Source organism: Petaurus breviceps, unplaced genomic scaffold (genome assembly GCF_028583685.1).
Source record: "Petaurus breviceps papuanus isolate PSGF00001 unplaced genomic scaffold, PetGlider_PUasm1.0 90604, whole genome shotgun sequence".
Lineage (NCBI taxonomy): Eukaryota > Metazoa > Chordata > Mammalia > Diprotodontia > Petauridae > Petaurus > Petaurus breviceps.
In genome coordinates, this window is record NW_027187285.1 from 3654443 (window position 1) to 3681494 (window position 27052).

General features: G+C 37.9%; 1 protein-coding gene across 3 annotated transcripts in view; it reads right to left on the reverse strand.

The window, feature by feature from the left end:
- The window catches only part of ARMC8 (armadillo repeat containing 8), a 131516-nt gene extending 108976 nt beyond the window's left edge, over window positions 1-22540 (reverse strand). The window contains exons 1-2 of one of the 3 annotated variants that reach the window (XM_069063901.1): window positions 22341-22540; window positions 1759-1835 (exon numbers count right to left, since the gene is read on the reverse strand). In XM_069063901.1, the coding sequence (XP_068920002.1) occupies window positions 1759-1835; window positions 22341-22385 (122 nt within the window). In that variant the 5' untranslated portion in view covers window positions 22386-22540. The remainder of the gene's footprint in view (window positions 1-1758; window positions 1836-22340) is intronic. The other 2 variants (XM_069063899.1, XM_069063900.1) reach the window with 2 other exon arrangements.
- Window positions 22541-27052: the final 4512 nt, after the last annotated feature.

Genomic DNA, 27052 nt, shown 5'->3' on the forward strand with positions numbered 1-27052 from the left:
AGTATAAAAATTATACAGTCCCTGATCTCAAGGAGGTTATGGTCTACTAAGGGAATACAAAATGTTCACAGATAAGTAATAGAAGGCACACAAAATAAAAGACACAGTGATTTGGATAGGAGCTGAGCAAGCACTAGCAATTGAGGAATAGAGAAAAGCATCAAAGACAGCATTTGAAGGGAATTATTGGTCCATATAGGGGAACGGGGACATTTCACTTTGGGAGAGACCCTGTGCAATGGCATAGAGGCAGAAGAGGAAATGTCATGTTTGCAAAACAAGATTCAGTTTTTTCTGGGCTGTGGAGCTCAAGAAAGGAAGTTATGTATAATCACAAATCAAAATGCAAAGACTAGAACCAGACTATAAAGTTAAATGCAAAAGAGAATCCCTAAAGTTTCAAGACAGAGGGGTAGTCAGACCTGGGCTTTAGGAATATTGATTAAACAGTCATGTGACAGATGGATAGGAGAGAGGAAAGATTGGATTCAGGGTGACTAATTAGAAGGCTATAACAACAGCCAAGCAAGGAGCCCTGGGGCCAGAGCCACAACTGATTACTTACTCCCTTCTCTGAAAATATCCTTGTTGCTCTCCTTCATGCAACAGCTTTACCTTATTGTCTATGTTGAGTTAATATCTATCTCTTAAAGCCCAATTCAAATAGAACTTCTTTTGTGAAACCTTCCTCTACCTCTCCAGTTAGTAACAATTTTTTTGTCCTTGTGACTTAACAAAGCACTTTGTTTTGTGTTTCTCTAATGTAGTTATCAAGCATTTTATGTCAGTTATTTGGGCAGGTGTTAAATTTCATGAAGGCAGAGACTGTCTTATCTAATCCTTTGCATCTCCCTAATGTCTACCTAGGCGCTCTGTACACAAGATGTATGTTGAAAAATATTTGTTGAATTGAAACTGTCAAGGCAAGTAGAAAGTTAATTTTAAAGATTCTATTGACTTAAAAATGAAAAATTCACTATGCAAGTGGAAAAAGAAAACTAGTCAGTCCATATATATGCTGCTATATCCCTAACCAAATACTTCTCAACTTCTGTCATACCCCAACCATTCTGTACGAAAACCCAGTGAGAAGCTTCAAAAAATAAACTAGAACTGACGAAGCAAATGATTGGTGTCTACTGGACCCATAATTCTTAAGCCCCAAATCAAAATTTTGAAATGAAAAGGAATTACATCATTTTCTTTCTCTGTATCTTTCATCACACAAACACAACTATATTCTTTCAAAATTGTCTTCTTCCTTAAACATCAAGTAATTGCTTATATTTTAAAAGTTTAAGATACAATTAATCTTGCCACTGATAGCTATGCAACAGCAGTTCTTTTTTAAATAAAACTGCTTAATGATGGACACTGAGGTTGCAGAAGATAAGGACCCATTCATATAAAATTCAGAGTAAAATATCAGGGAGGAAAAATAGAAGGTGAAAGTCTTTTGTAATTTGATCAATAGAACACCAATTTCATTCTAAAGTACCAACCAGTCCTCTATCATAATTTACACAATATTAGCAAAAATATTTGTACACAGGAAATATTTGTAACTGTGGGTAACACTATACTTCCTCTTCAGTTACTAAAAAATCAATTCCTTAAATTGTAAAAACAAAACTAACACAATCACTAAGTGACATGTGCTGCTTTCCAAAGATAATCCAAGTAAAATTGGAAGTATAAAACAAGATTCAAATGCTGAAAACAAAACTTAAAATAAGCTCTTAAATAAATACTACTTACATAACACCTTGTAGAACTTTCTGGGGATCAGGGTCAAATAGCCTGTCAACATAGTGGCGACTGCTAGCTGTCACTTCCTAGAAAGTAGAGGAAAAATGATAACTGAAGTCATGCAAATGACAAGTTCACAAAATTACCCATAATGCTAAATATCTGACAAGATAGCGGCATTAATATTCAGAAAATAAGTCTGCTCCAACTAACATCTAATTCCAATGTATCTTCTTGATGTGTGACCCCAGATTTTTAAAGGCTAGGTAATAATCAAAGCTCAAGCTCCAATAGGCCCTACACCAAACTAGAAAAGCTTTAAGTATTTTGAGAGGCTCATGACCATATTGTTGGTCACTGACAGTTTTAAGAGGTTCCAGCATTTCATTTTCCTATGTAGGGTGTTCAGGGCTTGTATCTCACAGCAGGAGAGAGTATACTTATGATTAAATGATGGCTCATTTGAAGACTTTCAGTATATAATGATCTTCTCTCAAGTATATCAAAATAATGAAACAGAAAGTAATTTAGATAATCCTGACTAAAAGAACAAAATTTTCTTTAAAAAAACTTTTATTATTTCTATTATAATTAGTATAATTTTACTATAAATGTATTTTATTGTTTTCTAAAAAAAACTTATTTTATTATTTCAAAAATAAGATGAAATTATAACTCATTGATAGCTCAGACATAATAGGATATTTGGGGAAATGAAAATAGCAAATTAAGGATTAAATAACAGGGGAGGCTAGGTGCACAGTGAGTAAAGCCTCAGCTCCGGAGTCAGCCGAGGACCTGAGTTGGGTTCTGGCCTCAGACACTTAACACACACAAAAAAACTAGCCAGCAAGTTACTTAACCCCAACTGCCCTCCAAAAAAAAGGCAAAAAAAAAAAAAAAGAATTAAATAACATTATAAAATGAGGAATTCTCATTATAGAGATAAGGAAATTTTACAAAAACTTTTACTGTGCCCCAAGCAGGGTAATCAGTCAATAGTTGTGTAAACAAATGACTTTCTCACTAAACAAAGAAAATGGGAACAGACTTAATAGTAAAACCTGCTGCAGTTAACCTGTTTAAAATGGATTGTCAATTGTTATAGTATTTCATTTAAGTATGTATGAATTCCTACATTCCATGGAAAAGTCAAAACCTCTCTGAATCAATTTTTTCTTCTGTAAAATGGGGATAATAATATATGTAACCTATATCCACAGGGCTGTTGTGAGACTCAAATATGACCTCCAAGTGAAGTGCATTTTGAACTCCAGAGTACTGCATAAGGAAAGGGCTTTTAAAAAATTATAGTTACAAGGTATATTATAAGTTAAAGGGAAGAATAAGAAAAATTAAATGTTTGGGTATTAGTCTAACATTGGACACATGAGACTTAAATAAGAAGAGAAACATATAACTTTAATGGTAGAATCAACAGAAATAGCAAAAGTTCTTTGCTAGGAAGAGTAAATTGAATAAGAACAACACTATTCTAGAAGTTTACAGACTTAAAATACTAGCAGCTAAAATTCCAGTAGAACATTTTATGTAAACAAATAAAATGAGAGTAAAATGTATATGGAAAAATTAGTGAGCAAAAATATCAAGAGTACTTTAGGGAATAGGTTTGTTTGTTTTTTTTAAAGAGCAAATCGGTGGGGAAGAAACTTCCATATTCAGAAATATTTTTACTATTATTTTATATGTTTATAAAATTAAATTATTAAAATTAAAATGTAATCTAGAAAATTAAATAATTACTTAATTTTTAAAAGAACAGAAAGAGACCACTGAAGCATATTAGAGATATTAGAAATTTCTTACTCTTTCTTATGTTTTTGCTATATGGATTTATGCTATAAAAGCTGATAACATTACATAACAGAGAAAGGAATTTCAATAAATGCTACTGGGCAAATCAGATAACAATAGGAAGAAAAACAAACTTACTTAGATCCATACCCCACACAATAACCTCTAGATAAACAGATGAATTAAGTAGTTTTATTTTTTTTGCACTTATAAAACCAGAAGAAAAAAGGGCAATATACTTGGCCTAAATTCTGAGTAGGAAAATACTGTGCTAGACTGCATTTGGTAAACTACACAGTTCTTTCAATGGTCCTATACTTATATATAGGGTTTCTTTCTTGTCACAAAAGCCCATCTTGTTAATACCATTATTCTGATGCTCCTAGTCATGGCACTAAAATTACAAAGATCTTTAAGGACAAAGCAAAGATTTCTGTTTCCAATAATCATTAGGATTTCAAGAGGTTAGACAGATCCCAGCTCTACCACTTACTATCTGCATGACATTGGGTAAGTTACTTCACCTCTCCTGGACTCAGTTTCCTTATTTCAAACACTAAGTCCAAAACAGAAACTCATTATCTTTCCTCAAACTCATTCACCGAACCCCCCAATTTGCCTATTCTTTTCCCTAACACATACTTCATTTGCATTGCAAATTTGGTGTCCTCCTGGATTCATCCCTCTCATTCACTCACCATATCCAGTTTTCAAATCTTCTCATTTCTGTCTCTATATCTCTCCTCAACTTGCCCCCTTCTTTCCACTCAGGGCTACTTCTTGCCTGGATTAGTCTCCTAATTTATCTCTCTGATTCAAGTCTTTTTCCTCTTTAATCAATATTCCATACACCTGCCAGAGTGATTTTAAGTCTGACCATGTCACAACCCTGGGTAGCTCTAATGGCACAATGGATAGAGTTCAGGACTTGAAGTCAGAAAAACTCATCTTCCTGAGTTCATTTTTTTTCTTTTGCTTTTTGGAGGGCAATTGGGTTTAAGTAACTTGCCCAAGGTCACACGGCTAGGTTTTTTGTTTGTGTGTGTTAACTGTCTGAGGCTGCATCCAAACTCAGGTCCTCCTGACTCCAGGGCCAGCACTCTACTCACTGTGCTACCTCGCAGCCCGGATCTTCCTGAGTTCAAATAGAGCCTTGGACACTTAAGTAAATGTGTGACCCAAGGCAAATCACTTAATCCTGTTTGCCTCAGTTTCCTCATCTGTAAAAATGAGCTGGAGAAGATGGCAACCAATGCCAAGGTGAGGAGACAGGAGATGTCAGGTTGCATGTGAAGAGGGTCAAGAAAGTCAATCTGGCTATTTAGAGTGTGTGAAAGTAGTGTATAATACGGCTGTAAATTGGATTCAGATTATGAAGAGCTTCCAGTGACTGAGGAATTTCTATCTGATCCTAGAGTGAATAGCCATCAGAGGTTTTTGAGGAGGGTTGTGACATTTTGCTGTTGTTCAGTCTTGTCAGACCCTTCATGACCCCTTTTGGGGTTTTCTTGGCAAAGATACTGGAGTTGTTTGCTGCTTCCTCTCCCATCTATGCTCAAAGTTTAATCCCTACTTACTTATGCCTCATAGCACTTAATGGTTTCTTTTGAGAGACAGCTTAAATATGTGAAACCTTTCCTGAATATCACAGTTGCTAGTGCCACCCTTCAAAAAATTAACTTGTATTTATTGTTTCATACTGATACACAGGATTTAAACAGGTGGAAATGAAATGGGAGAGCATTTTGGGCTGGGGGGATACCCAGGGCAAAAGCACAGACACAGGAGATGGTGTGGCAGAGTATGGGGGAAAGTGTAGCCCAATACTAGTATGTGTATATACTAGCATATATACATATGTGTGTGTGTGTGTGTAGTGTATATGTATATATTCTGTTGTATACGTTTTATATATGTGTATATAAATACACTATATATACATGCTTACTATGTAAGAAAAGTATAGGAAGACTAGAAAGGTTGGAAGGGCTTAGGTTGTGAATGTTGTATAGGTCATCTCCTCTGTGAGACTGTAAATTCCCTAAGCGAAGGGAATATTTAATTTTTTAGTCTTTGTAATTCCTGACTACAGTGCTAGATAAAAAGTGCTTAGTAAATGCTTGATGATTCTACATATGGGAACTTTACCTTTTTCACCTTCTTGGGGGATATGCCTAGAGTGGTAATGTTGGGTCAGGGCATGTATAGTTCACTGACTTTTTTAATACAATGTTCAAAATGATTGAGCCAATTTATAGTTCCACCTATCATTGGAAAAAGCTTTAGAGGACATCTAATCCCAACCTCCCATCCAATTCAAAAATCTCTTCTGTCCTGTGTATACAGCCATATAGCAATCATCAAAATAAGTGGAGAGCCCTGTACTATTGCTATAGATTTATTTTTGCCCCAATAGGCAGATGTTCTGTTAGAAAGGTTTCTCATTGTAATTAAAATAACCCACATTATGTTGCAATCAAACATGTAGAATTCTCTATCTTATTTGTATCCTAACTGCAGTTCTCTAGAATCCTTAGATTAACAGCAGACACCCTCCCCCAGATTAACCCCTCTTTTTCACTGTCACTTTGACGCTTCTCCAAGATAATAATTAACTGTATTATCAGCTTGCAACTCTCACTCCTTAAATTCCAATGTATGTCCTGACTGTCTCATTTTTGTTCTTAGTAAGATTAGAGCTGTCTTGATCCATAATACCAGGAAGTTACACTCTGAAATCACCATTTATTTCTGTTTTTTTTCCTTTAAAAGAAAAAGAAATTAGGGGGTAGAAAGAGGGTCTAATCAATTTCTAATGTGGATAAAAGATAACAAGAATCAAGAGTTTTAATACTATAATCAAGAAGACACCTCAGAAGTCATGAAGTACAACCTCTCATTCCAAAATTCTCTAGAACAGAGGTCTCAAAACTTATTTATAAATCATATACGTATAGTATTGTACTAAAATATAAACTGTACAAAAAATACAAATTTTAAGAGGACAAGATAAAGATGAAATAATATTTGATCCTATAGTCAAAAGAGAACTCTTGGAGTTTACATAGTAAGAGTAACATGATCATATCTGTATCTTAGGAAGATCACTGGCAGCTACAGAGAAGATGAATTGGGGAGAGGAGTTAAATTAGGCAAAGAAACCATTAGGAAGCCATGTCCAGTCATCTTGTGATGAGGGCCTGAAGTAGGGGGGTAGCTCTATGAGTAGAAAGACAAAGACCAATGTGAGATGCAACGGTAAAACCAACAACCCTGGCAATTGATAGATAGGTGGGATGGGAAGGGAGAAACTGAAGTTGACATTGAGGCTATGCAAACCTAGATAACTGGAAGGATGGTGGTGACTTCAAGAAAAATAGGTTACTTTGTAAGATGGATGGATTGTGTGGGGGGAGAAGAGGGGAAGATAATGTAAGGATAGCTCTGATCTAGATCATAATCCATCCATTCTTGCTCATGCTGTCTGATTCGCTGTGCCACCCCAAATGAAGAGGTGAGGGCTCTCACTGCCCTCAAGTGAGAGGTAGCTTTCCAACAGGCTCCTGCCATTGTCCCTAAATGATCTAGGGGGAAGGGTAGAATTTGGCCAATGACACCTGCACAAGTGCTGTAGATAGCTGAGTAGTGGTTAGTTTAGGTTATAACTGCCCTAAGGATCTGACACCTGATTCAGAAAGAAAGCTGACAGGTTGAACAGTAGAGGGGAGGAATAGAATGGTGAAGTGTTGGGGAACAAGGGTAGGGTTATGTTGGAGATAAGTCTTATGACTGACCATTAAAGTAGGTGTGAACTGTCTTCCCTTGAATTGATAGCAATCAACCCTTGGAATCAGGTCACAGGCCCACAGGAGTAACCCCATGATCCTACTTCAGAGAATACTGCAATGGAATACTCCTGGCAAGATCTTCCTTCAGCCTGAACTCTTTCAGTGACCAGGAAGAACTCAGTACTTTGCTTAGTAACCCATCTCATTTTTGGATTAGCTCTGGCAAGTGGGAAAGTTTTTCACATTTAGAGGCACTTAGGCAGCACAGGGGATAATGTTGAGGCTGGAGTCAGAAAGACCTGAATTCAAATCCAGCCCCAGAAACTTTTAGTTGTGTGACCCTAGACAAACATTTAGCTTCTGCCTGCCTCAGTTTCCTCAACTATAAAATGGAAATAATAACAGCATCTACCTTATAGGGTTGTTTTGAAGATCAATTATAAATTATAAATTATAATTATAAATTATAAATGATAATTATAAAGCACTTGGCATAGTGTCTGGTACGTAGTAGGCATTACATAAATGCTTATTCATGCCCCCTACCCCCAAATTATAAAGCTGAAATTTCCACCCACTGATCTCGTTTCTGCATTGTAGAGAAACAAAGAATTAAGACATCTTCCAGCCAACTGCACTTATTAAATTTGAGAAAGTCATTCTGTTACTCCTAGGTTTCCTCTTTTTCCCCTACCAGGAAGATATCACATTTAAGCTTCTTGCCTTCCCTTCCCCTCCCCCCCAATATACTTTTAACACTGCTAGTTAATATTTATTAAAACTCATTATTCATTAAAACTCAAGTTGTTATTTATCACACTACACTATAAAACTATAACTAAAGCCTAATCATACTAAGAGTATTTTCAGGGAATGTGACAATTCCCATTGGATGCCACTTTGCATGTGTATGAAATATGCATAATCAAATAAAACAAATCCACACACCAGTCATATCCAACAACATATGCCTCATTCTGCACCAGGGTTCATATTAATGTTTTATTAACAGTACTCAAGAATCATGGTTGGTCATTGCAGTGATCGGAGTGATTAAACCTTCTAGTTGTTTTTCTGTGCAGTGTTGTTATTTTATAAACTTTTCTCCTAATTCTACCCACTTCAATCTGCACCAATTCATAAGTCTTCCCAAATTTGTCTGAAACCATCTCTTTTGTTATTTCTTATGATGTAATAATATTCCATTACTTTCACATACCATTACTTTCACATACCATCACTTGTTCAGTCATTCTCCAATTGATTGGAAACCTCCTTAGTTTCCAGTTCTTTGCCACTAGAAAAAGAGGGTAGCCATAATCTTTCAAAGAACAAATTTAAGACAGCTTTTGGAAGCCAGACTTTAAGGTACTTCAAAGTCTTAAGTCACTCTTTCTCATACAAAAAAGCTTTAGAATTCCATGGAAAAATAAACCTTTATTTCAAAAATACTTCAAGTCTGAAAATAAAAACTACCATGTTGTAGACACCTCATCAGCTTTCAAGCACCAATAGTAACTTTCCGATTCCAAAGACTAAGAATAGAGAGTAATTTAAGCACACTCAGGCACAGGAAACTTCTGACCTGCTTCATTTCCTCCCTGGGCCAGTTTGCCTCTCCTTAGGCAACAGGTGCTCCCTCCTGCCCCTCACCCCAATTTGAACACCTGACTGGTATAATCCACTGCAGCCCAGAACGTCTGAGTTGAAGAGACCCACTAAGCTTTAGCCTCTTCAGTAGTGGGGATTACAAGCATTGTGTGTAGACATGCCAGAAGCAGGGGTTGAATGTTACCTAAATTTTGTATTTTTTCCTTAGCCCAGCACTCTACAATTAAATTCAATAAGCATTTAAGTAGATGTACCTACTAGATGTAAGCATTGCTTAATGTTTGATGTTTGATAAATAAGTCTATGCACCTAAAGAAGGAGGAAGACCCAGAATAAAGTCTATGGGAGCGATGGTTCATGGCTGGGTAACCGGTTGTGTAATCCTCTAGTGTCTGCTGGCATGGACACAAACATCATATGAGCTATGAATAATCAGGTCTTTCCACACCTGGTGCCACCTCAAACCATCAACTCAGATGAGGATGTAAAAGCTTTTAATTTATTTCATTTTTGTTTATTTTTAATAGCTCACAGTTATATTTCATTTGATTTTCAAAATAACCCCATGAAGTAGATAGATAACATTATAATCTCCATTTTACAAATAAATTGAGGTTTCATTGTGATCAAGTAATTTTCTTATAGTCAGAAATTTGGCAGATCTTTACCATGAAACCACATCTCTCTGACCCCCACGTCCAGTGTTTTCTTCACCATAAGATGCTGCATCTCTTGCAAATAGTCCCAAATTTCTGGAGGGCAAGGTATCATGACATAAGCATAGGATGTGAGCTCGGGTGCTCCTGGTTAGGACAAAAAGATAAATGTGCAGGCATCCACTCAAGAGTGATCTGAAGTCAATGAAATATTTGACAAAATGGCTTTAACCATATCTTATTTAGCTTTGGATCTCTTGTGTCTAGCACAGTACTCTGTACATAGCAGATGCTTAATAAAGTTTGTTGAATTAAATTTATCTGATTCTGAATAAAAGGGTCCCATTGTTCCTCCTAGATCACAGATAAAAATTCAAACTAGAGCTATGTGGTGGTGAAGGGGTCCTACTTCTCTTCAATAAGGAATAGAGTACTATTATGCCTATTTACTGGTTCTGTGGTTTTACTCATCAGCAATGCTAGTCATCTGGAATGACAGTACCAAGCCCAGTAAGGTAACACATTTTTTGGTAACATTCAGAGTTTGGGTTGCCATCTATGTTCTCTCATCTAGAGTGAACAGGAACTGGGCAAATAATTCCTACAGCTGTCAGGCTCTGGGGTAATAGGAAAGTCATGGCTATAGGTCAGAACCAGGTATGGTAAACCAAGGGGAAGTATGCCCCCAACAAATGGTCCTTCTGGAAGCTGAGATGCCCCTTAGTTTGAAATACTAGTTGATTAATCCAAGAAAAGTTCTTTAGTATATCAATTTAGGCTAACTCATCTTGAATGGGGTCTGGGATTGGGTAATGAGGAGGTGTCATTCCAGTTGAGGATTCAACTGTTAAGTTAGCATAGTACAGAGGTTCCCAACCATGGGGCCAGGAGGTTTCAATAGTAGGCTTGGGTACAACTGGGGGATATTGAATAAAAATAAGAGGGTGGTGGAAGCATAAAGAAGGGAAGAGAAGAAAATTTTGAAAAACCATTCATGCATGTTTCATCTGTTGTGTAACAGATAAGTCCTAGTGATTATATTATTTTCCTAATAAACACATAAAAAGCAAGTTATAACTGATTGGTGGGCAAGTCTGTTGACAGGTCTTAACAAGTAAATGTTGGCAGGAGGGAAGTCCAGCATGCATTGTGTAATAACTTATAATATGATACTACATAGTTACATGACACAATATTACATCATCAACATTTCAATGCAGGAAAAACCCCACAAATCTACAATATATTATTACATTTAATATATACCATTTAAAAACATACACGTTATACTTTTTTGAAATGACTCAAATTTGAAAAAAAAAAACATCAAAGGGTTAAAGAAAGCAGATTTCCAGGTGGGCACTGAGTATTTTTTTTAAAGGAGATGGTAGGTCAAATAAGTTTGGGAACCTCTGGTCTAGAATGAGACTTTCCTGCCATCTGAATTGACTGATGTTTACAGCAATCAGGTTCTTTTAATCATTCAATACCAAGGATTGAGTTTAAGTATAAGGAATATTGCCTTTGCTGATAACAACTGATATTTAAATAGCAATTTAAAGTTTACCAAAGTGCTTTACATATATTATTTCATTTGTTCAACATTCTGAAATCTTTCAAAGTTGTGAGGTAGGTACTCCAAGTATTATTCAATCAACAAGTATTTATTAAGAGTCTACTATGTGCCAGGGACAGTGTCATGCACAAAGAATGAAAAAAATCCCTACTTGCCATAGCTCATATTCTAATAAGAAAAACAACTACATATAAAAAATACACAACATAAATATCCAGTTAATAAATAAAAAAATATATAAAATAGTTAAATACTTTGGTGGGAGGGAGAAGAGAATAAGCATTTATTAAGCACCTACTGTGTGCCAGGTACTATGCTAAGTGCTTTACAAAACTATTCATTTGAGAGTGCACTAGCAATTAGGGAGAATCAGATAAAGTTTGAATGTAGAGTGATGATGGTGTCCCCCATTCCAGGCATATGGGACAGCCAGTGTAAGGGGAAGGAAAAGAAAGATAGGACATTATGTGTGAGGAACAGAATAGGGGCAGACTGGCTGGATCAGTAAAGGCTGGGGGACAGAGGTGACATTCAATGAGGCAAAAAAGATTAGGGCTAGGTTCTACAGGGTTTCAAAAAAAAGGAGCTTTTATTTTAGAGGCAATCAGAAGCCACTGGATTTGGCTGAGTTGGGTAGTCACATGGTCAAATAAATGCTTAAGGAAAATTACTCTGGCTGCAATCTGTAGGATAGAATGGGTTGGGGAAAGACAAAGCAAGGAGACCAATTAGGAGGCAGTTGGAGTAATCTAGATGAGAGGTGATGAGGGACTGAATTAAGAGTGTAGGTCTGTAATTAGAGAGGAGGGATTGGTTGCAAGAAGTTGTGTTAAAGAATTAAGAGTGTAGGTCTGCAATTAGAGAGGAGGGATTGGTTGCAATAAGCTGTGTTAAAGATTTGGAGACTGAACAACTGAGATGAAGGAGAGTAAGGAATGCAAGTATAATGCCAAGGTTATAAACCTGGCATTTACAATGGGTGGTACTTTCAATAGAAACAGGAAATATGGAAAAGGAGAGACAGAAAGATAATGAACTGAATTTTAGATAAATTATGTTGAAGAGATTTCTAGGACATTCAGTTTTGAAATATTCAATAGGTAAAATGGTGGGCAGTCAAAATCATAGGAGAATATACCATGTAAAAAAGTAAATACTAACAATAAAAACAAAGTGATACTAAATAATTCAAGAGGGGAAGAACTAATAAATCCCTCAATTTTTAAAACTCCATGAGTTTCATTCTCAACTTTTAACATTCCTACCTTTGTCACTCAAAAGATACTGAATCCTTATGGCCTCTGAACTGCCACCAAGCCTCATCTCTTTTTCTTAACCTTCCAAGTCTTACAATGAACATTAAAAATTCATTTCCTAATTCCAATTTACTTCAGAATACTCTTCAATTTTGTTACTAGTGAGCTCAAGATAGAAAAGCTACTTCTCCCCAGTAGCTGTAGAGGGGGGGCAAAGATTCTACATTTCTAGTTTGATGGATCAAGAACAAATTTCTTGGCCTAGTATTTAAGTTCCTCCACGATCCAATTTCACCTTATTTGTTAATCTTATGACTTATACAGCATGACTTCTTCCCTCTAATCAAGCCAGCCCTCTAGTCATATCATATTCATTTTTAATATTTTATTTTTATTATGAACTTAAATATCAACAAGTACGAACAATCAATGAACAAAGAACACAAATATATGCGACTGAATTAATCCAGTTTTTTAAATTGTATATTAAATTTAAAAGTATATTAACAAAACTGTTCAGCCTATACACCTTTCTAAACTTCTACTCTTATGTGCATTTCTTTTTTTTTCCTGGAGGAGGGAAGGCAGGGCAATTGGGGTTAAGTGACTTGCCCAAGGTCACACAGAGTATGTCAAGTGTCTGAGGCCAGATTTGAATTCAGGTCTTCCTGACTCCAGGGCCAGTGCTCTATTCACTGGGCCACCTAGCTGCCCCTTATGTGTATTTCTTAATGTTTCATTGGCATTTTTAATTTTCTTCTTTTTTTTGTATCACTATCACTACGCATCATTTCTCCTCCCTAGCCCAAAGCAGCCTTCCTATAACAAATATAGTCAAGCAAAATAAATTCACACATTGACCTTATCTGAAAATGTGCCTCATGTTGCACTTTTAGTTCACACTTTAGAGGCACATAAAAGTAAAAATCAGTGTATAACCATATTTAGTTATTTCTTTTTAAAGAGTTAAAATGTTGAACTCAATTTTAAAATTAAGTAAAGAAAATACAAAACTATTTTTAACTGCATTCCACACTATGGTTAAAGTAACAAGAAAGAGGCAGCTGAAAAGGAAAACAAAGAAAAGAGAAAGGAGAAGTAGAAAAGAAATAGATAGGAAAGAGAAAAAAAATGGAAAAGCGGTAACAGCACAACAGTGAGGGACAAAAGGCTTTTAAAGTAAAGATGTTTTGAACATAAACCACCCTGCCAAGAATATCAGGGAATTTTTTTTTAATGAAGAAAGAGGACCTCACAATAATCATCAAAAGTACTTAGTGCTTGTTAAAAAATATTTAAGTTGATCAATGGAAGAGATACAGATACAACTGAAACCCAGATACAATTGAACACAGTAGCATAGCATTTGATGAACCCAAGGACTGGGGTAAGGACTGTCAAGAAAACTGTTAGGCAATCTGGCAGAAATTAGGTTTAGAGAAAAACAATTTATGCCACATACCATACTAACCTCCAAATAAATAATCTACATATAAAAGGTTGTATCAAACAAATGAGAAGAAAAAGGAAGAAGATATCTATCTGCTATGGATAAGGGTTCAGAAGTTCTTGACCTAACAAGAGGCAGAAATAATCACAAGAGGAAAAAAATGAACAATTCTGATTACATAAAATTGAAAAGCTTTTGCAAAAACAAATGAATGAATGAATAAATGAGGTTACAATAAAAAAGAAATAGTTAACTAAGAATTTAAAATATTTACAGGAAATTTCTCTGATAAGAGTCAGTTATCCATGACATATAAGGAATTGATACAAATACTTAAGAACAAAAGTCATTCTCCAATATATAAATGATCAGATAATATCAAAAGACAATTCTCAAAAAGAAAGGCAAGCTATCAACAACCATATGAAAAATGTTCCAAATTAATATGAAATCTAATTTAAACACCTCAGTGGATGTGAAATCAAATCATCAAAAAGGATGGAAAATTACTATTGTTGGTTAAAGCTATATAGGAGGTTAACGTTACTAATGCATTCTTTTTTTTTTTTTATTTTTAAGCAATTGGGGTTAAGTAACTTGCTCAAGGTTACACGGCCAGTTATTTCTGGGTGTGGTGCTGAGTATCTGAGCCCGGATTTGATCCAGGTCATCCCGACACTGGAGCCGGTGCTCTTACTCGCTGAGCCACCTGGCCGCCCCTACTAATGCATTCTTGCTGGGGATCTGAGTTGGTTCCAACATTCTGAAAAGCAATTAAAGGCTAAATCTCAAAAGTCACTCTTTGAACCTGCAGATACCACTCTGGTCATAGACCCCTCCCCCCCCCAAAGAGATCAAAGAGGAAAAAACAGCACTTTTTGTTGCAGGGAAGAATTGGAAACAAAGGTGATACATCAGTTGGGGAATGGCTGTATTATGGTATATGAATGCAATAGAATATTCTTCTGCCATTAAAAAAAAATTACGAGTATGATGGACTCAGAGAAACGCAGGAAGATTTGTGTGAATTAATACATAGTGAAGCAAATAGAACCAGGAAAACATTTTATACAACACTGTAGAGGAAAACAGCTTTGAAAGATTTAAGGACTCTGATCAATGCAATGTCTACTCACAAACCCAGAAACCTAATAAATAATAACAATAACAAACAATTACAAAATGCTTACTATGTGCCACGCATCGTGCTAAGAAGTTTACAATTACTATCTTATTTGATCCTTCCATCAACTCTAGGAGGTCAGTGCTATAATGTTCCCTATTTTACAGATGAGGAAACTTAGGTAGAGGTTAAGTGACTTTTCCAGTGTCACACAGCCACTAAGTATCTGAGGCCACATTTGAACTCAGGTCTTCCTGACTTGACAGACCCAGCACTCAATCCACTTAACCACCTACCTGAAGAACCATGCTTCCCACCTCTTGCTAAAGAGATTATGGAATACAGGTGCAGAAAAAGATGCCTTTTCAGACACAGTCAATGTGTAGGAAATTAAAGTTGTTTTACTTAACTATGCTTATTTACAAGAAGGCTTTATTTTATTCACTGGGAAGAAAGAGTAGGAAAAGAAGTGGGTAGATGGTGATAGTGAAGTCAAAATCAATCAATCAAGAAGTATCTATTATGACAGGCCCTGTGCTAGATGTTGGGGATAAAGTACAAAGTACAGATGAAACAATCCTGACTTTTGATGAGCTTACATTTCAATAGAAGAGAAAACAAGTACATATAAAAATACACATACGACAAAAAATATAAAACTAATAAGATAGAAAAGAACATCCTGACTGAGGGAACAATCTGTTGAAGGAAATGGGATAGAATGGGATGGCTTGGACAAGCAGAACAGACTTGGTAAAGACAAAATGCTATTTCATCATATGAGACAGGAGTGAAGGAAAACAAAGTGGCAGAAAACACTTGAGAGAAGATGAGGAAGAGGGAAGAAGAGAAAGTTCATGGCAAATAACCCTCCCCCCCCTTTTTTTTCCTATAAAATATGAGGCAAGGATCTCCATTGAAAGGGTGAGAGAAGGGGGAGCTATGGGAGGTTTGAGATGGGATGAAAAAGTTTGGAAGAGCTGCTGTGAAGAGTGAGATAATGAGTTGATAAGGGAGGTATAGTAGAATTACCTACCAATAGTCAGGGCACAGTTGAGATTGTATAACATAAATTTGTGGTGTAGCCATCAGAATACTTGTATTATTTTCTCCACCTTCATTCAGCAGTTCATGAATAGAACTGTCCAAGAGAGAGCAGTACAGAGTTGAATTGACTCACCAATGGGTCAAGAAGTTTGGGAAGAGAGTGGCTAGTGCAGGAGAGATGGTCAGGGATAGATGTGAGGGGTAAAAGGCTTGGAGGTCATAAGGCAGATAAGAGTATGGTTTTGTAATGGAAAGGTGAAAAGCTAAAAGTTTATTGTCAGATATGGAGATTTCAACTCCTGAACATGAAGGTGGTACAAATTAGAAATGCCAAAAGTCAAATGCTACCTCCATAAAATCTTCCCTAATTATCCCCCAACCAGAAAAAGATTTTTATATGATTTAAAAGTATAATGTACTACTTCTATATACTTATTATTTTTGTTTTATATTCATCTGTCTACATGTCTTTTCCACCGACCTCTACCTATATTTTAAGCTCCTTGAGGGCAAGGACCTGTGCAATTGATATGAGCTGTCCCAGAACCACATATGAGTGAACGAATCTATGTTTGTTGGATGGCTGAACTAAGCATCCAATTCAAAATAAGTGTTCACACATTTCTCCCCTCAGAATATCACATACACGTTAATATGAAGCTGCTGGATAGACTGATTTTGCTTAACTTTTTCTTGGCTATAAGGCAGCATTCAATGGCAAGTGAAGTATATAGAAGAAACTAATTGTGCCATAAAAAGAAAAGGTATCAATTGATGAGAGCTTGGTGTAATGGAGAGAATGCTGGACTCAAGTCAGGAACACATAGGTTCAAATACCACTTTAGAGTCTTACTAGCTATATGACTGAGCAAGTCACAACCTCTATAGGCCTCAGTTTCCTCATCTTTAAAATCAGGGGGTTGAACCTGATAACCTCTAAGGAGTTTTCTAGTTCTAAATCTATGATTCTATGGACTTTTAAAAAATTAGTGTTCATAGTTAATAAATTAATAGAAAACTTACATTATATTGATCCAAATAGAGAACATTCCCACATATAAACCACATCTCTTATTTAAAATTTCTATGAATGTAAATAAATAGGTACACGCTAAAATATGCACAGATATACATACACAAACACAAAATCACTGAATTAAATGTATCTATATAACATATTTACTGTGAATTTTTTTTTTGCATTGCTTCCCATTCAGGTAAAGATGTTTCATTCATTTTTATCATCAATTATATTGCCCCTTTACTAAGAGTGTAATTATTACTTAGAGTGCAACACGTCACCAAGAACAGTTTCAAATAGGTCAGGAAAGACTTCACAGAGAAGGCGGGCATTAAAATCAATCTTGAGAGATAAACTGGATTTGTACAAGTAGAGAAAAAGAGATAGGGGCACTATCTCTTTAGACAGAAATGTGCTATTCTGTGTGAACGAAAACACTGAGGTAAGAAATTGCAGGATGTACTCAGGAAATAGAACAGACCCGTTTAGTGGAAGCACAGGTTGTCTGTATGAACAGCAATGGCTAGAAGGGTAAATGGGAGATTCTGAAACATCCAGAGAGGTCATCTAGTTCAAGGTCCTCATTGTAATGATGAAGATACTGAGGCACAGAGAAAGTTATTTGCCTAAAACCAAGCAGATGAGTTGCAGTTAGGATTTGAATTCAGATCCCATGTTTCCAAGTTCAGTGCTCTTTCCGCTGTACCACGTGTATCACAGCTTTTCATGTGAACAATTAGGAGCCAATATATTTTTTAGTGGAGAAGTGATACTTCTGATAGAGAAGTTTGGGAATAAAATTAATTTGGAGGGAAAGAAGAATCAAAAGACTAGAGAGGTAATAGCATCAGTTAGGAGGCTATTAGTATTATTATTCTAAGTGGAAAGTAATAAATGTTGTATGTAGTCATAGCTGTGGGGAAGATGAGGAATTAATAACTGCTTACATCCATGAGAGGCATCAGTGGTACAGCCGTTAGAGAAGACTTTGAACCAGGAAGACTGGTTTTGTTGAGGCTTAGGGTTTAAGAGGTGCATGAAACCCCAAAATACTAACATGCCGGGGTCCTGCGGAATGAATTTGACTCAAGTCTTCTCTCAGTAAAAGTAAATTTTATTTACTTATGCAAATTTACATATGCAAAGTTTATTAAAGATTCTCCATAATTCTTAAGATTCTTAAGGAGTCTAAGTATTTGTGATACTTGTCAAAATACAAGCGGGCCAGAATAATCTGACACAGAGTCTATGCTCCCTCTCAGCACCTTCAGCACCTCAGCCCACTTCACTTCACCACCTCAGCACCAGTGTAGGCAAGATGGAGCTTATATACAGAAAGATTGTGGGAGGATTTAGGATTTAGAGGATTTAGGTCTAGAGGAGGGGTTTGGGGAGGGTCTTGAGGAGGAGTCTAAGGAGGATCTTGAAGAACTGAGGTCAGACTCTAGGAATGGGATTAAGGGTGGGAAGTAGCTGAAGGCTACATGGAGATGACAATGGAGTACTAGGCTAGTTTAAGGGTAACAGATTTGGGTATAGATATTTTGATAGGACCAAAGGTGGGAAGTAGTTGGACAAAGGAGGGCTAGGCTAGGTTAAGAGTAACAGAGATTTGGGCCTAGGATAATGAAAGGCTTGTGGCCTCAAGCAAATGCCTCATCTAGTGGGAAGATTCAAGAGGTTTCCCAGAGCCTAAACCCCATCAGGTTTAAATCCTGTGCCTACAGCTACTGGCTATGTAACCCTAGGAAAGCCACTCAAACTTTTGGTACTTTTAGACAATTCTCTAAGGCTAAGTTGCAGAGAAGGTGCTGACCTACCTTGCGGACACAAATGTAAAGAATGAAGCAATCACTGCTTTCAAGGCATTTACATTCTAACATAATTTAATTTACTATATAAATAAAATCACAGGACCCATCCCTATCTTTAATTTATGTAGTGCTTTGTCGAGATGTTTAATTTAAGGCTATGGCAGAACTCCCAAGTATATACATGCAGCAAGAAGCTGGAGATGTAAGACTGCAGCTTAGAAAATCCTCAGGTGCTATGGATAGAGAATTGTCATCTGTGGAGTAAGTGATAATTAAAGCCAGTGGAACAGATAAATTCTCTGAAAGAGAAAAGTATAGGGGAGAATCTTTAGGGTGAGTGAAATATTTAACTTCTTTAAGCTAGGTGGGGTAATGGATCAGGCTTGGAGTAAGAAGAAAGTTCAAATGTGAACTTAGACATTTACTAGTATGAGCTCCAGCAATTCATTTAACCTGACTCAGTGTCCACATCTCTAAAATGGAGATAACAATAGCATCTCACAGGACTGTAGGGGAGATCAAATAATACTTCTGAAGCATTCTGCAAAGCCTAAGGCACTAAATAAATACTAGCTAGAATGATCATAATCATGATCATTTAACTCATTAATAGGATCCTAAATTTTAGGACTGGAAAGAACCTCAAAGTTTACCTAATCAAATCCCCTCATTTTTCAGATGAGGAAACTGAAGCCTAGGGAGTTAGGTAACTTGTCCAAAATCAAACAGGTAGAAAGTAGCAGAGCCAGGACTTTTACTCCAAATCCAACTTTCTCTCTGATGCAATGCTTGCCAATCTATCTTCTGATTACCAATTCAGTTTCCCAGCTACCTCAATACTAGAAAAGAGGTCACCAGAATACTGTACATGAAGCTTTCAGTCTCTTAAAAAATGTATCAGCAATTAATAAATTGGTATTCTGGGTCAAATCATCCCATCCCTTATTGAACAGTTATCTCACACCAATCAACTCTGGGTGAGATGAAGTTGTGGACCTACAAAACTGTGAAACCATATCTTGAATTTTGGCAACCCCACCAACAGGCTGCACCTCATGAGATAAGAGCTAAACATCCAGTTTGCCCTATCCAACAATAATCATCATAACATGAATTAGGAGGCAGCCTCTGAAGACTAAAGAAGATTTCAGACCAAAACAAAAAATTACTTTTCACTGCAGGTAAACACTAGAAACTTAGATGCACGGTTGATAACACTAAAGTTTATTTAAAAGTTAGGAATGTTCATGGTACCTCACAGGACTGTAAACTGAATTTGGGCACAGGCCATGTAGAGTCTAGACTCTATAACTCCCTAACCTCTAGCACAGTACCATGCTTACAGTAGTTGCCTAATAAATATTTATTGAATTGCTCAATCTTTAAAGATGAGGTTGCTAAAAGAAAACTACCATTATACTACAAAAAATATTCTTTAGTGTCACCTTCAGAGACAGAACAATGGCCTGATCTGATTAGGGTGAGAACACATGTTCTTAGACCTTTGTGTTGGATTTGATAAATAAGGTATATAAAATTTCAGGTGGACTTAGGGCAGTGTCACCGACAGCTCAGGGTAAACTTTTATTTAAAACTGTAATACTTGCATTGTCAATGTGATGAGGTATGGCCTCTGAGGGCCCCAGCTAGCTCTCCTTGAGTCCTTGAGGTACAGGCTCTGGGAACTCCCCTTGAACTCTGATTAAATCGTCTCATTGGATGAGGCATTTGCATGAGGCAATAAGCCTTACATTGTGGGCCCAAACCTCGGTTTGGCATTTCTCTGTTACTAGACTTTCCACTCTTGAGCCTATCAAAATATCAATCCACCCTTGAACAGGCCTAGCCCACCATTGTCTGTGGCCTCCAGCGACTTCCCACCCTTAATCACTCACTGACCTCATTAACTCCTCCTGAAGACCCTCCCCAAACTCCTCCTCTAGACCACCCCTAGATTCCTCCCACAACCTTCGGTATATAAGACCCCATCTTGTCTCCATGTCTGTGAGACCACCGTAGAGTGACCTAGCACAGACGTACTCTGTGTCTAATGCAAGCGAACTTTTAATAAATTTTATTTTTCTTTGGCTGAGAGAAGAGTCGAGTTCATTCGGCAGGACCCGAGTTCATTCGGCAAGACCCGGGAGTGTTGGTATTTTGGGGTCTCCAGGGCAACCATAACCCTCTTTATGGGTAACCTCTTTAAATGTACTACTCTATATCTAGAGTAGACAAGAAAAGGTCCCATTTCTCTAGTCCTGAGGTGTTCTGTTCAAAATCCTTCCCAAATACGGGGTATGTTAAGGGAATGGGGAGGTAATTAAAACTTAAAACTACAGTCAAAAGGGGACTTAGCTCAGGTAGAATCTCAAAACCCAAAGCATTAGAAAGGACATGGAGAGGTGGAAAGAAAAGTATTGGAATAAAGAAATGGGAGGGTCTCTTGGGTCCCCTCCAAAAAAGTTATCTGCTCCAACTCCCCGCCCCAAGTAGAAAACCTTTCTAAAACACCTCTCCCAGATAAGCGGCCATCCAGTCTCTGCTTGAACATTTCCAGCTACCTTAATAAGTTCCCTGCTTCTCCAGTCCTATATCTAACTACTTTTGGACAGCTCCAACTGTAAGGGCTGCAACATTTGCACCACTGGTCCTAGTTCCGACGTTATGTACCGCCCAACCGATTGGTATCCTTCCCCTTCTCAGTGACAGGCTTCCAAGCGCTGAAGGCCAGACTTACAAGCGTGCCCTTTCCCCGGGCTGGTGAACGTCTGGTCACCCTCTTTCTACTCTTTTAACTCCGTCCAAGAAGTCGATCGGTTGTCACCCGCCACTAAGTACACAAACCCCAGGCGGCTCAAGCCAGAGAAATGACTCCATGGACAGCTCCAGATAAAAGAGGTCAGACAACTAACACTTTTACGAGACTTGAACACGACCGCCCCCCCCCCATGAACTCAGCCGCAAGCGACTCCCGCACGAGCCCCGCTACCAGGCTTGCCCCCCTAGAACGTCGGGGGGCCCTCAGCCGGAGCCCTGAGCCCGGCAGGCCGCCCCTCCCTTCCAGCCCCCCCGGGGCTCCGGCGGGAGCCGGGGGGAGGGGGATGCCCCACGCTCCCGGCGGGGAGACAAGCCATCAGCCCTCATCCCGACCGGGTCTCGGGGTGGACAGACCTCAGGGCAGCCCGGGACAGGCGGCCCCAGGGCGCCGGGGGTTCCGGGTCCCTGCTGCCCGAGGCTGATCTCCGACTCCCCAGTCTCCCGAGAGAGTGCTCCCCAGACACCTCCCCGGAGCCCCGCGGGCTGAGGAGGGAGGGCCGTCCCCGGGGGACGGGACCGGAGCCACGGGAGTCGTTGGAGAACGTGGCCGCGCACGGAAGGCGGCGGAGCTGCCCCCCCTCCACCCCCACCCCGGGTGGCCGCCGCGGGTCACTCACCGAAAGGACGCTCATGCGGATTGGGGTCTCCAGCAGACACGCCATCTTGATCCTTCCCACCGGGTTGGGGTAAGGCCAGGGATGGCGTTGGCACTTTCGACGGCGGCCTCCCTCCACCGCTACTAATCCCTGTCACTAGTGGAGAGGCTGGCGAGGGAAAGTTGCACACCACTGCAGGCGCGGCCGTAGCTCGGGAAAGGATCCTTCATAAGGGGGAAAAAAAAAAAAAAAAAAGAGGAGCCTTCTAACGAATCAGCTTATGGGAAACAGACGTTAATCCTAGTTGGGGAGGAGGATTGAGACGGAGGGGAGGGGCGGTGTTCAGCAGTTGACGCATGCGCATAGGTGGAATTGCCCTCGTGCAAACCCTCCGCCGGGGCGGGGCAAGGTTTTTGCACGCTGAGTGGGGGCCCTCTAGAGGATGAGAATTAATGAAGTGTCTTTCATGTTCTTTTAAAAGAAAACTTTTCTTCCATTTGGAACTGTCAGGAGCCTTGTCCATCGCCTTCGTTTTACAAATGACGAAATCTAGGTTCACAGAGATTGAGACTTGTTCAAGGTCACATAGATAGTAAAGTAAAATTAGGGATCCCATCATAGGTTCTTCGAAGCCCCCCGGGGGACCTCTTCCTTTATGTGTATAGTTGTAAGAAGGGTCATAGAGCGCTTCTTAAAACACTTTACAAATGAGGAAACGGAGAAGTGAAATGACTACGCCAAGGTCACTTCATTATTTTGGTATCTAACCCCTAAGGCTAATACCACATAGTCAAAGTGAAGTTGAACGTTAAGATAATTATAAAATTCAGAATACGTTATATAATTCAGAAGACAAAAAGCCAAAGCAAGTGAGGATTTAACCTTTGAATGCTATGTGAATGTGTTAAAGTGTGACGGTTTTGCTTGAAACTGAACTAAGACCCAGATACTCCAGCTTCTGAGATAAGAACTCACTATTTGACAAAAACTGCTGGGAAAACTGAAAAATAGTATGGCAGAAACTAGGCACAGATCAACATCTCACACCTGTGATGGCAAGCAAAGAAGTACTTAGAACCTTGTTTCAGCTGTTTAAGCATCTAGCACCTTGTTTCAGTTCAAGTTTCTTTTAAGCCTTGCCCATGATTATATCAAGTCTTTGTTAAGAAACAGAACTTGTGAACCCCAGAACTTGTAAACCCCTGTTGCTTATGCAACAGGAAGGGAGGAACTTAATGACCATATATAAGGAGAAGCCAAAGCTGGGAAAGAGCAGAACTGAGAAGAGAACTGCTTGTGCTTGGCTTTACAACACCCTATACCAAGATAAGGTCAAAATGGGTACTTCATTTACACATAAAAGGTGATGCCATAAGCAAAATGGAGAACAAAGAATAGTTTACACCTGTTGGATATATGAATAAGGGAAGAATTGATGACCAAATAAGAGATAGAGAACATTATAAAATGCTCAATGTATAATTTTGATTACAGCAAATTAAAAAGGTTTTGCACAAATAAAATCAAATGCAGCCAAGATTATAAGGAAAGCAGAAAACTTGGGGGGGGGGGGGAGATTTTGCAACAAGTATCTGTTAAAGGCTTCATTTCTTAAATATATAGAGAACTGAGTCAAATTTATAAGAATACAAGTCATTCTCCAATTGATAAATGGTCAAAGGATATGAACTGGCAGTTTTCAGACAAAGAAATTAAAGCTATATATAGTCATATAAAAATGCTCTAAATCACTATTGATTAGAGAAATGCAAAACAATTCTGAGATACCACTTGACACCTATCAGGTTGACTAATATGACAGGAAAGGAAAATGATAAATATTGAAGATATGGGAAAATTGGGATGCATTGTTAGTAGAGTTGTGAACTGATTCAGCCATTCTGGGAAGCAATTTGGAACTATGCCCAAAGGGCAATCAAACTGTGCATACCACTCCAGCAATACCACTACTAGGTCTATAGCTCAAAGAGATCACAAAAAGGGAAAAGAAACTAAAAGAACCAAAAATATTTGTAGCAGCTCTTTTTGTGGTGACAACAAATGGGAAATTAAGGGAGTGTCCATCAATTGGAGAATGGCTGAACAAGTTGTGGTATATGAATGTAATGGAATACTATTGTGCTATAAGAAATGACAAGTAGGATGATTTCAGAAAAACCTGGAAAGACTTACATGAACTGATGCTAAGTGAAGTGAGCAGAACCAGGGGAACATTGTATAGAGAATCAGCAACATTGTGCAGTGATCTACTATAGTAGACTTAGCTCTTCTCAACAATACAAAGATCCAAGACAATTCCAAAAGATTGATAATACAAAATGCTCTCCACATGCAAAGAAAGAATTATGGAGTCTGAATACAGAATGAAGCATATTATTTTCACCTTTTTGGTGCTCTTTTGTTTTCATGGTTTTTCCCTTTTGTCCTGATTCTTCTTTCACAACATGACTAATGTGGAAACATGTTTAACAGGATTGCACATGAATAATCTATATCAGATTACTTGCTCTCTTGGGGGGGTGGGGTGGGGACAGGGAGTTAAAGGAGAGAGGGAGAGAAAATTGGAACTCAAAATCTTAGAAAAAAATGAATGTTGAAAACTATCATTATGTGTAATTGGAAAAATAAACCAGTATTTAAAAAAGCTAAAGAAAATTAAAACTGGAAACTGCACTAAGACTTATGGGACATCATGTAAAGCAAAAAGTAGACTGGACTTGGAGTAAGGAGTTCCTTGATCTACCAGATAGATTCTTGTCCCACTCCATGATCACAACCAATAAGTCTGAATGCTTTAATTTTCATTTGACAAGTGAAATAATAGAACTAGACCAAAAACAAACAAACAAAAAACCCAAAAGACCAAAAGTAGAGAACTGGCTAAATTATCTGTAGACACACTTGATCGATCATTGTATAGAAGGAAATAAGTGAATTCAATCTCTTAAAATCTTTTACTGGTGATTTTACTTTTAAAATTAAATTTTATGGATGAATTTTGTCAGTCATTTTGAAGTAACCCACTATCTTCCTTTTACACTAAAACCTCCCTGTGACAAAGAATTGCATTTTAAGCAAAAAATGTCAAGAGTAAATGCTATAATGGCCACATACTTCATTTTGTAAAGCTTTGATGGGGAATCTAGAAAAGTTCCCATCCCTAAAATATCCCTGTAAATGGAGAGACTGGAGGAACTGAATCAAAGAATAGTAAATGGATACAATCTTCTAAACCAGAGCCACAAATTTGAAGTGGTTATATTGTGGGATTTAATATTCTAAACTTTTAGAATAATAGGTGAAATTGTGGAACTTCTGACCAAAAGTATGATCTATTTAACTTTGACCTGTTATTCCAAATACCCAATGGGCTAACACTTATGTCCATTCATAAATATGACATTTTGTAAGAATGGCATAACTACAAATAGCTATGACAAATATTCATAAGAAGGGGCAGGACCTGGGAACTTCAAACTAATGCAACTTACTTTCCTATCAAGGCAGCTGACAGAATCTATAGTAGAAACTACAGTGCTGAGCCCAAGTATAAGTAAACTATTGAAGGAAATGTTTTCAGGAAACTTCAATACTTCCATGGATCTATGATCTCATTGAAGTGATTTATGTATTCACTCTTTGGATCACAACACATCCAAGATTTCTCAATCTGTGTGAGTCTTGTTCATTCTTCTGGTGATTTAAAATATATATATGTGTGTGTGTGTGTGTGTGTGCGTGTGTATATATATATATATATATATATATATATATATATATATGTATATATATATATTTGTTTTAATCAGCTAAAACCTATCTTTTCCCCCTCCCAGCATAACCACCCTACCCCAAGTGAGAACATGAGAAAAACAAAATGCATTGTAAAAATGTATAGTTAATGAAAACAAATTTCCACATTGACCATGTCTCTTCCCTCCCCTCCCTCAATGTTCTCATTCTTCATTCTGAGTCTTTCACCTCTCCATCAGGAGACAGGGACCACCTTTCATCATTAGTCCTCTGGAATCTTGGTTGGTCATTATGCTTATAAGAATTCATTGCAATAGTATGCCATCACATCTATATACCAGAATATTCAACTGCTCTGCAATTTATTCCTCAAATAATTCCACAACTTTTCATTCTTTCCACTTCAAAAAGAGCTGCTATTTTTGTACATCCTTAGAGTTTGTTTTTCTTAGGACTAATCCCTCCCTAAAATGACCCTCCCTCTAATTCTCCCTCCCTCCTACTTCTCTCCTTTTCCTATTTTCTTTTGAATGAAATGTATTCTTGTATCCAAATCCCCCCCCCCCCTCTCTTTTCCCCCCCCCCCCCCCGTGTATGTGTGTGTATGTGTATTCTTTGCTCTTTAGACTAGTTCAGATGAGAGTAAGGATCAAATGTCAGCCAGTCACCCACCTCATTTCCTCCTCTTGTACAGATGTCTACTTGTGCATCCTTTATTATGTGAAATAAATTTCCCTACTCTTCCTATTCCTCCCCACCCCCCACAGTGTATTCCTCTTCCTCCTTTCCATTTTTTCCTAAAGATCAACAAAATAGAACCATTCTCAGGCCTTGTTTAATTGTATTTCTTCTAAGAGTCCCAACCCTCCCATGATGATAGGGATCAAAGAGTATTTATATCATAACCCCATATTTTAACATTAACAGCTTATCCTTGTTTAGTCCTTTATAATTTTTCA